Below are 12,631 nucleotides of genomic sequence, written 5' to 3'. Positions count from 1 at the left end.
CACACAATAAACTGACCTTGTGAGAAATTTGGAGGTAAAACCATTAAAGGGATGCCTGACATTTCAGGAGTGGGTATGATGTGGCTTTTGGAGAGTAGGAGGCTGCATTTCTGCTAAGTACTAAACTGACACTAAAAAGATTTCTTGAAACGCGTAAACATATCCTGCTTCATGATGGTGGCTGATGTACTTGGAGTAAGCCTCCAGAAAATAAAAAAACAGAAAATGCTGATGTTTTCTCTCTGTTCCATTAAAATGTGCTGATTTGAACTATTTTCATCCAAAGTGCATGCAGGCTGCCATATGTAACTGTGAGAAGGGGGAAAGAGGTCTTCCTGGGCCTGCCGTAAGTAGCTGTCACTTTTTCTTTCGTTTTATTGATGACTGATATACAATGTAAATCAAGACATACAAACATATGACCATCTTTTCATCAGAAAAGCCATTAACATTTTTATTTCAGTAATAAAGATAAAAATGATTGTCTATCTGAGCTGGTCCTGTTGTTCCTGGAAATTCTATTTCAAGATGGTAATTACCAGGGTAATTACATGTATGGTAATTAAAAAGATTTTAAAAAATCACAGAAAACAAAAAACTAAATGTAAAAAGTATATTCTCCATATTGTCAAGTAATGTTTTTTGACTTACAAAAGGTTTTTTGTTGTTGTTTTGTTTTTTTTTTTTTTTTTTTTTTTTTTTTTTTGCTTGTTCATTTTGATATTTCTAGGGCAAAAAAGGTCGCACTGGAGATGATGGAGCTCCGGGCCTAAAAGGAGCAAAGGTGATCAAATTTTTAAGATTTGGGAAAGAAATTCTGTATTTTGTTACTACAGAAAGACTACCCTAATAGTGCCCTTTTATGGGCATCTATGAATTTCTGAAATGTATATGTTTTTGCTGTATTAAAGATAAAAAATCACTTTGCAAAGAACCTATATACCTGCCATATAGTTCATTAGAGTATAAAAAGATGGAATTACTACCTTTCCCAGATAAAAAGGACAACATACCTCTTCCTGATGTTACTGATTTTAATATTGGATTATTCACAGGGTGAGGCAGGCCTTAATGGAATCCCAGGAAGAGATGGAAAAGAGGTAAAAAAAAAGTTTCCTCCGTTTCTTCAGCCAGCTGTGTTCTTTTACTTTTAAAGAAAAGCATCATGTTTTTTAAAACAAATAAACAAATTTATAATAGCAAGAGATTTTTGTTTCAATTCTGGTTTACCAGGTAATGATTAAAACTAGGAAGCACAGAAAAAATTATCATTCCTTAAAGAGGGGGAATAATTATTAGTTGTTTGATCTAAAAAGTACCTTCCTGGTCACAGTCAATCTAAAAAGTATGGAAGATAGGATAATTTAAGAACAATACAGTGGCTAAGTCCGCCTGCCTTTCTAGGGGTCAATTTTGATTTTTTTATTTGGCTATAAAGACTTTATCTCTAAGCAGTATGTAGCACTGTGTTTCCTCATCAGAAGCAAAGTTTATAATCCCATCCTGAACTTCAGAGTCCAATGCATGATAGTAAAGATACTGTTGAATGGAACACATGTAGGAGATCAGCCTCTAAGTGCCTGCTTCTGGATTATTTTGAATATTAACCATTTTACTCCCTTTCTTTCTTATTCATTCAAGGTATCCTTCTCAGTCCTTTTTAATTAGTCAGCCATCCTTTTTAGTATGCTTCCCACTAAGACACAGATATTAAATACAGTTGATTTGTTTTACATAATCAAAACCCCAGTCTAAAATGATACTTATAAGATTTGTTTGCACATATAACAGCATTTATCATGACCTATGGTCATAGTGCCTCGTTGATCAGATTCCATTTTTCTACCTAACTGTTCGTTAGAATCTGAAATGCTGTTTTTTTTCTAAATTGAGGATGGAGTCACATATTGTTTAATAGGGTCCATTTTCACATACTTTAATCACTATGATATATCCTTACAACCCCTTTTGCTTTTTTTCCAGGGGAAATCTGGATATAAAGGAGAGAAGGTACCACTTTCAGTCAAAATTTCTACTTACATATTGATAATTTATGTTTTTATTATGTATATTGCTATACATCTAGTGATATGATGAACTAGTGATGAACGCTAGTGATGAACCAGGACACCATCTTACCAGGTGTTCTAACTGAAGATAGGTCCCATTCCCAATAAACTTACAACACCATTGCTGCAGCACATCATTCAAGTCACACCTTTGAAGGAAAGCACCTAAAGAAACAGTCAATATATTTCATAAATATTTATTACTTTTTCTTTTAAGGGTGAAAGAGGTGAATGTGGAATCCCAGGCATAAAAGGAGATAGAGTAAGTGAAACTTTCAGTAAGTAAAAACTTCAGTAAAATGCTTAAAATACAGAGAAAATACACTTGCCTGAATAATAACCATAGTGATCAATTTAAGGTTGGAGGAGATAACAGCTGACAGTTGTAAACAATGAAGTGAGCAAGGGTATCATACCTCAGCTCCTTCTATATTTTAATGAGATTTCTCTTGGGCTTAAGTCTGTTTACAACTATGGCAAAACTCCAGCTGACTTTAAGAAGTCAGGGAAGTCTCTAAATAGTGACCTCCGTTCATTCTTACTCTACATTTTGATTGCCACAGTCAAATAGAATTATTTACTTGATGAGTGGTATTTACTTACAGATGATTAGAAATATTTACTTGATTGTTGTGTTTCTCTTATGTATTTTTTTATTTTTAGTATAAAATGAGTAAATTACATCACATGGTAAAATAGAGATATTAAAAGCAGTTTCACCATATGTAACATATATACATGTACTTTTTTCCCCATTTCCCATTCTCCATTTCCCTTTCAGGGTCCTGAAGGTCCAGTTGGACCCCAAGGAACAAGAGGGCTACAGGTAAAAAGAAAACAAACAGACCCTACAACCTATCCAGTTTCCTGGGGTTTAAAGCTCAGAAATTGTATTAGATCACAACTTCCATATAGTTCCTATGCCAGTGAGTTGAAGACATCCAATACATACCTTCCTAAGCCACAACTTTAACAAGAATTTGGAGTCTGGACAATTAAATCCTTCTTATAATTAATTCAATCACAATCATTACAGTAAATACAGTTAATTTAAAAACCACTCATTTCCTCTTCACAGTGTTCAACTGTCTTCTTATCTCAAGAAGTAGTACATGGAAGTTCTTTACTATCTTTCCATCCCCATGTTCTGATTGGAGACCAAGAAGCCTAGGCACTCAGAGATGTTTTGGGAAGTCTTCGACTGTACATTTCCTCTATACAAATAAAGGGAGAACCAAATGATCTTCCATTATGATCAAACCTAGCTCCAGATGAAGATGAATAGCTGGATCTCTGCAGAAAGCAGAGCTTGAATAATGTTTAGAAGTATTTGTAATTCTAATTTCCATGAAAATTAGAGATACACTTTCAAGTGCCATTGTTCTGAAGCTTAAAGTGGTTTTAATGAGATTTTTTCTGTTTAAACAGGGTCCACAAGGGCAAACTGGAGAAACAGGTCCAGAAGGCCTACAAGGATCAAAGGCAAGAACTGCATATTTTTTCTTCCCTTTTAATGTTAAAAAGCATAAATATAACTTATCAATCTTTGGGGTTTTTTTTCCCCCCCCTTTTTTTTTTTTTTTTTAATACTCCATACTCTTCTCTAAGAGGACATAGCTAAATGTTACATTTCTAGCAAAACATAGCTCTTCATATTCCAAGAGATTTTAAAGAAAGTTATTCATTTGCTCTTAGTATTTGGATTCAGACCCAGATCTTACGCCATTCTTCTTTCAAAAATACTGAAAATATGGGAGCATCATATTTTAAGTGATTGTCAGATTTTTTATTAATTTGTTCAGTGTCCAATGAAAAACTATTTTTTCCCAAAGTGCCAAGAAAAATTCTGCCTGGCATCTCAAGCTTTTCTCTTGAAATCACACACTCTCTCGAAAAATCTTAGGGTTGCATATCAGTAGTTCCACTACTTACTCCTGCCAAAGATATCTAAAAGCCACCAAAGGGAATGAAATTTAGAATATAGTCTTGCAATGGGCCCTCTGCAATGTCTGTGGAAATCACCCATGCTTTACTACAAGATCATATCCCCTTTAGAAATATTCTGGAGGGGAAGGTGAGGGAAGATGAGGAAGAGGTTAGTAAAACATATGATTCACATTTATTAAATCTTTATGCTTTTTGGATTTGCTTCTCATTTACACCAATATAAATTCCAGGAAACCAATGGAGATGACTTTATTCTGTGTGTGCAAGCTTCTCTGCTGCCTTCTCCCTGCAGCACTAGCTTAACAGGAAATGCAAACATCATTGGCTATACTGGGTATTTTGGACAACTCCGGGAACTGCTAACTTCGTTAAGAGAGCACAATTACATTTTGCTTCTCAGGAGAAAAAAAAAAAAAAAAAAAAAAAAAAAAAGAAGAAGAATCTATATAAGGTTCTTAATGAGTTCTTCAGCTACCAAACGGAGTATTTTTTGAGAAACAGGCTACAGCAATTGTAAAAGCCTGTTATTTCTGACATGAAACAATATTTTTTTCTTTTGTATCTCGTATCACTTTGCATGGGAAATACATTCTTAAAGGGAATTCTGAATCACTGAAAAGGGCCACAGATTAAGTGCTTTGTAAGGCCTAAAAAATTCAGCCTATACAGAAAATGAATTTCAGAATTTATTATTGTTCAAGAAAATTACTTAAATTGTTTTTTTCCTAAACACCTATTTATAAGCAGGTTTGTTTGTTTTCTTATTTTTTGGAAAGGGTGAAAGAGGTCTCCCTGGGCCACCTGGCTTACCTGGAGAGACTGGAATAGGACTGCCAGGTCCAAAGGTATAAGTGGCTGTCATCTTCTATACTATATGTATTTTTAGGATAAGAGCAAAAACTGAAGCAGCTGAGATAATATACTTGATGGTACATGACAAACTTCAAGACTCAAAATGCTTTTTTTTATGAGAATTGATAGGTCCTTTGAATTATGGTCAAACTTTACATTCTAAAATATGCACTTCAAAGCAATTTTTTATTACCATAGTTTGTACAGTTGATATAACTCAATCCAAGCAATGTGGCTGAGTGTAAATACATATATAGTCTTCAACAAAAAAGTCCCATGTAAAATGTGTTTGTTGGCTTGGATTACTGGTATAAGAAAACAAATACTATGAGGGAAATGCTGATTTCTTGGAAGAGGGCAATAACAAGAATGTTGGGTACTTGAGAATAATTAATAGTTTAAATTCAGCATTATGTTATCTCAAAAACAGAAGTGATTTTTCAATGCTGTGAAACAGCACTCCTCTGCTGGGTTTTGAGAGCTGCATGAATCTGAGAATACTAGGATTTTCTCTGCCTTTTCTGTATTCTCACATGAGATATTTAAAATAAAGGATGATTGATACATTGTTACATGCTACACACATACAGAAACCTAAATCAGGATTTTTCAAAACACATTTTTGTTTGAAGGGTGACACCGGCTTGACAGGAAGACCAGGCCCCATTGGCCCACCAGGAGTTGGTGAGCCAGGACTTCTGGTATGTCATTTTGTTAATCAGTTAAGGAAAAGGTGGTCATAAAGAGAAAACTCCAAATTTCCCCTGCTAAAATGGGATATATGTGACTTAAATGATACTCTCTTTACAATCCTTCCACTAATTCTGCCTCTCACATACTCAAAGTAATCTGTCTGTCATTTTCCTTAGCAAATAGGGAATGCTTCCAAACGCTTCTAAGTACCTTAGTCTTCAAGCTTGCTATGAAAATTGGCACCTATTGCAAAATCCAGTAAATATATAAACAAATCGTACCTTAATATATTAGAAAACACAACTTCTAATTTCTTAGCTGTCTGCTTTTCAGTACCCTTAGAGCATCTGCATGGGCATGCATTTGAGGAGCAGATTGCATTGCAACCATTGTAACATTATGAACAGCTATAGTTAAAGAACCCCCCTGGAGACAGTCAGATTGTGTAAGTGGCACCAGATGATACAGCTTGAACAGTATTACCTTCCTCCTCCTGACACTTACTCAAGATATTAGCGAGAATTTGGAAAAACAATACGCCCATATTATTGTCCCTTTTTTTTTCAAAGTGCCAGTCAGCACCTTTTTGCGAGATACAACACAGCAGACAGTTCTCTTCAGCTGATCCAAACAGCCCTAGAGCAACTATGAGGGAAATTATTTCCACCTTTCTTCTTTTATTTTTACATATAGCTTTTCAATATTGGCAAGAAAAAAAAATATATATCACATGTTTATATATATATATATATGATATATAATAATCAAAAGGTTCTTCCATAAAATAAAGATTTCATGAGAAGTGACTCATCTTAATCCTGTTTAAAAATACGTTACTAGAAGGGAAGGAGCTCTTCCTACTGAAGGACTTGTAAAGAGAAGAACACTGCTAATTAGATCAGTGATGACAGCCATTCAGAATGGGGCAGTAGTGCTTCCTCAGTCTCTTGAGTAATAGCATAGACAAGAATTAAGTGCAGATACCTTTACCTAAGAACACGGTATAATTCTGAAGCTGTGCACAGGACCATTGTCAAGCATACTCAGGCTACACAGAATGAAACCTGCTGCCATTCTGTGATGTGGAACCTCAAGGAAAAGAGTTACGAAACAAACAGATGCAGGAAACTATTGTGAAGCAAGCTCAGCATACATAGGTTTTGGATTTGCCTTTAATACAGAGGTCTGGGTTGTCTGAGGTCCCTTGTGCTCCTGTCAGTTGTGCTTTCAAGAAAAGAATGTCCTCCCATTACTCTCTTAACCGTTTACAGTCAAATCTCTCTACAGCTAGATTTTCTTCAGTCTACTCTGTGTAACCCTTAATCTGCCTCTCCTTGTTTCTCAGGGTTACACTGTTATATTGCTAAGAGTTAGTAACAATTTGTAAACCAGAGTCTAGGGAATGTAGATTTAAAACATATAGAGTATGTCAAACTACCTAATCTGTGAAGCATAAGTAACGCAAAAAGTAATCTTGTATGCCTTGTTATAGCTGCAGGCCGGAATGCTCTTCCTGATTCACTGTGAATATCATATTACTCTGTTATTTTTAACAGGTTATAACTACGCACCTCAGAGACCTGCTTTAAACCAACAATGACACAGAACATGTTGCTGTTGATTTGTATGATTAATATATATTCTAGGCCATTTTAAACTTATGTCAACAGGGGCCTCAAGGACCACAAGGTATTCAAGGAGAAAGAGGTTCACCGGGAGAAGGGCTTCCAGGAGCAAAGGTACAGCAATAGAAGGGACCAAGGACCAGAGGGTCACCACTAAATGAGTGCATGCCAAAACAAGTCCAGACACCCAAGTGAAACTGAGAAATTAGAGAAATTACTTTATAAATTAAGACTAAAATTTATCGTCAACTAATCCAGTATAGTATCATGAAAATCAATTGGTTCAACCTCTAGGCACAGCTACCCTTTGGTACCCGTAAAGCCAATATTTCACTCCTCTGACACTTGATTTACAGGACATAAGCCAGGAAATAATTCCAGATTTAATTTTACAACATCATCTGAGTTTACATAACCAATTGTAAAAGTTATTCTTCTGGTGAAAAAAAAAGTCTTTTTCGTTGTTGTTTTCTAAGTACTTTTATGCAGGTATCTTTGATCTTATTCAAGACAGGCTTCCAAAATTCATAAATATGTTGGCCACTAGTTTATGCAGTTTAGCACAAGTCTGAATTCAGCTTGTGGGGAAAGGAAGTTGCTGTTTCTAACTTCCAGAAACAGTGGAAAGAAATGAAAGCAGCACTCACAACTAATTGGAAGAATCCACCTGTTCTTTTTGCTGCCTGCTGAAAATCAACTCCTAGGCTAAACTGTGACTTTGACCTTTGGTTACAGTAACAAAATGACACAGCACGTACACGAGCTAAATACTGACACAATCTAAACAAGGATTTGGAAGGGTTTCCTAACTTCTAGTGTTTGCCCTGGAATCGATTCTCTCCACAGCCTTCTATGTAGCTTTTTCTTGATTATCATGGTTTCAAATGGAACTTAAGAATTAACTGTCTCACTGGGAACTTCCCTGGGTAAATGGCTACTATTTAAAAAATAAATCTTATAGTAGTAAATATCACTACATTGCACAAAATCCTCCTATCTGGCTTCTTAACATCCACATCCTGGCTGTATGTGGTGAATTCTTCCATTTTAATAAATCTTTAAAAACGTTACCAGGCATACAATCCCAGAGAGAGACAGCTTATGGGGAGCTGGAGTTACTAAAGAGTTCCTCACTCCCACCAATCTGTGCAATTAATGCATTCATTTTTATACATGCAAAGCATTTTATATATACCAATGCAATTTCGGTTGGAAAAGCAATATAAAATATTCACAAATGACTTCATCAGCAATCCATTTACTAAAATTATCAGCACTTTTGACTTTCAAAATACTGCAGTTAGATGGGTTTAAATTCAAATGCTGCAAGCAACATGAGCACTTTACATAATTAATCCTAAAATATATATTGGTTGTGTAAGTTATCTAACATAATTGTTGATGGTTTGTATTTGCGTAAGATATTTTATCCATAAAAATAGAACAAGGGATTTAAACAAGATAAATTTAGAAATAACTCCTCCAGCACTGAAATCCCAATACATATGAAAGAAAACATGACAGCTTGTAACACTGCACAGTAGGATCACATATGGAAGAATATATCATTGTACTTAAAATATTGAGCAGTTGAGATAGGTAACAAATTAATCAAAGTGGAATTCTGCCAGCAGTATTCTAACATTTGATTCTACAAAAAAAAAATGTACTGCTTTTTACTGCCAAATCTGACCTGAAGTCAAACATGTATCAACAGAGTCTATAAATATATATATATTTAATCCTATAGATAGCTACCAAGTATGTCAGCTCTCTCACATATTTAAAGAGGTGACTTTTTAATTTAAAACAAATTGTACAGTTGCTTTCTTTTAGTACATTGTGGGGGTTTTTTTGCTATAAGCTCAGAGGTTAGTAAAAATGGAAAATAAAGCAGATGCTCTACAGCATCAGAAGTAAGAAAAGTTATTTTGAACAGAAAGCCATATAACATATTCCAGCCAAATGTAAAATGAGGAAATTGGATACCAGGGAGATAAAATCCATCTGGATCACAGCTTTATTGAGTTGGATGTCTTTGACAATTTACACAGTGAACTGTCTCTACATGTTTTGCCAACAGCAATACAAGGCAGGCCAATATTTTTTTTCCTTATCAATAATCTGTGCTTTCCCCAAGACCACTGTTTTTTCCAACCAGTATTTAGAAAGAGAGCAACATTTACAAATATACTTTACAACAGATTAGTTTGGCCTGGGCTTTATTCTGGCAAAGCTCCTAGTAAGAGCCAGATCCCAACGCCCACACTTTAATGAGATTAAACCATGGGACTACTGAGCAGAAGTCAGCTCTGCTGACACACTTTGGTATATTGGAAAATAGATCCAGGTGGTGATTTCTTGTTTTTATCATTTTGGTTCTCTTCATGACAAGGCAACAAGTCTCTCTAGGTGCTTCAGAGCAATCAGTTATGGTTTTATATAACTAATGCCATATTATTTTTTTGTGTAGGGAGAGCGTGGTTTTGATGGGCCAAAAGGCCCTCCTGGACTTCCAGGCATCAGTATAAAGGGTGAAAAGGTGAGTAATAAATATAACAGAGAACGAACAATGTGCCAATAAAACTACATACATACAAGTGTTGATATTGACTACAAAAGTTGTAATGAAACAAAGCACCCACAACAGATCCAGGACAATATTGTATTTTGTGGAAGGATTTATAGCTCCTAACTGTTCAACCTGTTCTCTTCATATTAAAATAGAAAATGTTGCAAAAAGCAACTGATTCAGTGGGAAAGATAAGGTTTAGATGGGAAAAAAAGGCACTGGCAATTGTCTGCAACAACTGAACTAGCAGTGAATAAATGTATAAAGAAAAAATATCAGAGGCCAGATCATCTACTGACTTCAAGAGAGCTTAAGTCAACATATGCTAACACAGGAGCTGTCCCAGATTGTTTCTCTTTCTTTATACAACTAGGCAATTGTATTTTGTTTACCAGGGTGAATTCGGCCCTCCTGGTTTACCTGGGCCAACTGGACTACCTGGCATTGGAATTCAAGGAGAGAAGGTAAAGTTTTAATTTCTCACCTTCTCCAGCAAAATGTGTAATAATGGAGAGTATTTTATTTTTAATCATCAGTCAAAATGTCATTTCAGGGAGTGGAAGGCCCAAAAGGACCACCTGGTTCCAGGGGACTAGCAGGACAGGGACTTCCTGGACCAAAGGTGGGGGAATTTTCTGAAGTAAAAGCTACCATTCTGCATTTACTGTTATGTTTCCTGGTTAAGAAATGTATTATCTCATGATTATGCTTGTTAAAGTCATGAAGACCAATCTAAATAATGTCTTAGCTGCTTTATTTCCTTTATTGGTATTATTAACCTCCTATTATTGAGATTCCACTCCAGTAAAAAGCCTTGATAAACCTATGCCACAGCCAGCTCTTTAGATTTTGGCTTGACTCACCACAGAACCTTCAGGGGCTGGATATGAGCCCAGTCACTTTGATATGCTGCCATTGGAAGGGTTGTCTGCTTTGCACTTGCAGCTCCTCACATCAGGTGCAGGCCCAGTGAATGAATTTCATTTCATGCACAAGAAGTATTTGTATTTGGCAAAGCAACAAAATTTCAAGGACAACTTTTATGACCACTGTAATGTTTTTATTTCAGAAAAAAAATATATATGTGGCTTACAGACTGGCTGTATTTCTTCTCCTGCTGCCTACTGCCTTACCTGATTTTGCATATTTAGTGAATCTCAGAGTTAACAACAGTCTAAGGTATTAACTAAGATTACTTTTGCTGAAGGAGAACTGTCAGAATAATTTATCCTTGACAAGTTTGCACAAGACAGAACTGTTAATGAAAGAGGTCACCCTTCAAGTGTTTGGAATGGAGATTTAAAATGATTTTCTGAAAAAAAAGTGTCAGATAAAGCTTTGAATGCCTGAAAGTTACTGAAGAATAGTGAAGGAAGCTAGAGATATAAGTGGACTAAGGATCTTAGTACAAAGAAAGAGGAGGAAAAACTGTCTGTGGATGTTAAATATGCTGTTGAAATTGAATTGAAAATATGCAGTGGGAAACATTGATGGGGAGATTGACGAAGATTTACAGCATTAGTCGCTTCTACCAAAAATGTTCTGGTGATAGCTCAAAATATGCTTAGGGAGGGACCTGGAGAATTTCAATCATCATTACAAGGTGCTCAACACATCATATTAAAGACAAATCACACCAAATAATCTTTCTTTAATTGTAAGCAATCTTTTATATCTTTATCTTTATATCTTATATCTATATGTGAGAAAGATCTTTAAAAAAAAATGTTTCTACTTAAGGGCGAACAAGGCTTGCCAGGAGAGACTGGAATGCCAGGAGAAAGAGGTATTGGAGAACCTGGTTCTAAGGTACATTGCTTAAAAAGGAATTACTATTATTTATTTAGACTTCAGATTGTTTTGAATAACCTTTCTGTAGACAGTTAAATAGGTTTACAAATAGACTTTAGACTCTTGCTCTTTAAAATTTTAAACATGGAATTTCAGAAATCTCCAGAAATAGAATCATTGAAAACAACCAACTCCATTGAAAGCAAGATTATCATGACAGAATCTTTTGGTACAGCTGCCCCATGGTGAGGTCAGTGTTGCAAACAGCTCATCTACAAGTCTGTTCACACGATCATGCAGAATATTAAACAGTCATCAGAAGTAAGCAGGAAGCCGTAACCATGTTATCTTTGTGCTAAAGGGACCAAGATGCTAAACAGTTTCTGTATCATTAACAACCAGATTAACATAAAATATGGTAATATTTTGGTAATGGTAATAAAATATGGGAATTGAAAGAAGACAGACATTATTAATTTAGTGATCCCATTTCATCTAACACTAAACCAAGGTCTTGAGTCTTACGTAAATACACTAAGGGTAATTCCACTTCTTAATGAATTTACTCTGATTTTTCACTAGCAAAATGTCATTCTGTGATGTTAGTCACAGTCAGGTATATTTTGTATATACTATATATAGTATATATAGTATATTATATACTATACTATAAACACTTGCCACAATGAAATGATAGCAAGTAATATTAACTGCATAGATAAATACACAGTTCCAGCAATAATAGCATGGGAAATTCCAGGTCATCTTTCTTTCCATTTCTGTGTGATACATAGGAATTACTGTCTTTATAAAAAAAGCTGCAAGATTTGAGCTCCTATTTTTGCCATAACTATATATATGCAATTTAGTAACTCTTTAAAAATAGATTTTCTTCATTCAAAGGAAGAACAGTGCCAAATCTGCATTTAATAGAAGGACTTACTTTTTATTGATGTCAGGGTGAGCCAGGCCCTTCAGGACTCGCAGGTCTGCCTGGCCTTCCTGGAGAAGATGGAGCCCCTGGACAAAAGGTTTGTTCATCTCTGTCTGCAGCCTGCCTCCTTCTCTCTTAGCATTCCTCA

At 35.4% G+C, this 12,631-nt stretch overlaps 1 protein-coding gene across 1 annotated transcript in view; it reads left to right on the top strand.

The window, feature by feature from the left end:
- Nucleotides 1-12,631, top strand: part of LOC112943888 (collagen alpha-1(XXVIII) chain-like) — a 29,060-nt gene that overhangs the window by 2,941 nt on the left and 13,488 nt on the right. The window contains exons 4-18 of the mRNA XM_026035219.1: nucleotides 287-346; nucleotides 731-784; nucleotides 1,056-1,100; nucleotides 1,984-2,010; nucleotides 2,287-2,331; nucleotides 2,851-2,895; nucleotides 3,498-3,551; nucleotides 4,793-4,861; nucleotides 5,501-5,569; nucleotides 7,232-7,300; nucleotides 9,660-9,728; nucleotides 10,154-10,222; nucleotides 10,312-10,380; nucleotides 11,499-11,567; nucleotides 12,509-12,580. Coding sequence (XP_025891004.1) covers nucleotides 287-346; nucleotides 731-784; nucleotides 1,056-1,100; nucleotides 1,984-2,010; nucleotides 2,287-2,331; nucleotides 2,851-2,895; nucleotides 3,498-3,551; nucleotides 4,793-4,861; nucleotides 5,501-5,569; nucleotides 7,232-7,300; nucleotides 9,660-9,728; nucleotides 10,154-10,222; nucleotides 10,312-10,380; nucleotides 11,499-11,567; nucleotides 12,509-12,580 — 885 coding nt within the window. The remainder of the gene's footprint in view (nucleotides 1-286; nucleotides 347-730; nucleotides 785-1,055; nucleotides 1,101-1,983; nucleotides 2,011-2,286; nucleotides 2,332-2,850; nucleotides 2,896-3,497; nucleotides 3,552-4,792; nucleotides 4,862-5,500; nucleotides 5,570-7,231; nucleotides 7,301-9,659; nucleotides 9,729-10,153; nucleotides 10,223-10,311; nucleotides 10,381-11,498; nucleotides 11,568-12,508; nucleotides 12,581-12,631) is intronic.

Source organism: Nothoprocta perdicaria, unplaced genomic scaffold (genome assembly GCF_003342845.1).
Source record: "Nothoprocta perdicaria isolate Ctin4 unplaced genomic scaffold, notPer1 scaffold_0, whole genome shotgun sequence".
Taxonomy (NCBI): Eukaryota; Metazoa; Chordata; class Aves; order Tinamiformes; family Tinamidae; genus Nothoprocta; species Nothoprocta perdicaria.
This window is presented reverse-complemented; position numbering and strand designations above follow the sequence as displayed.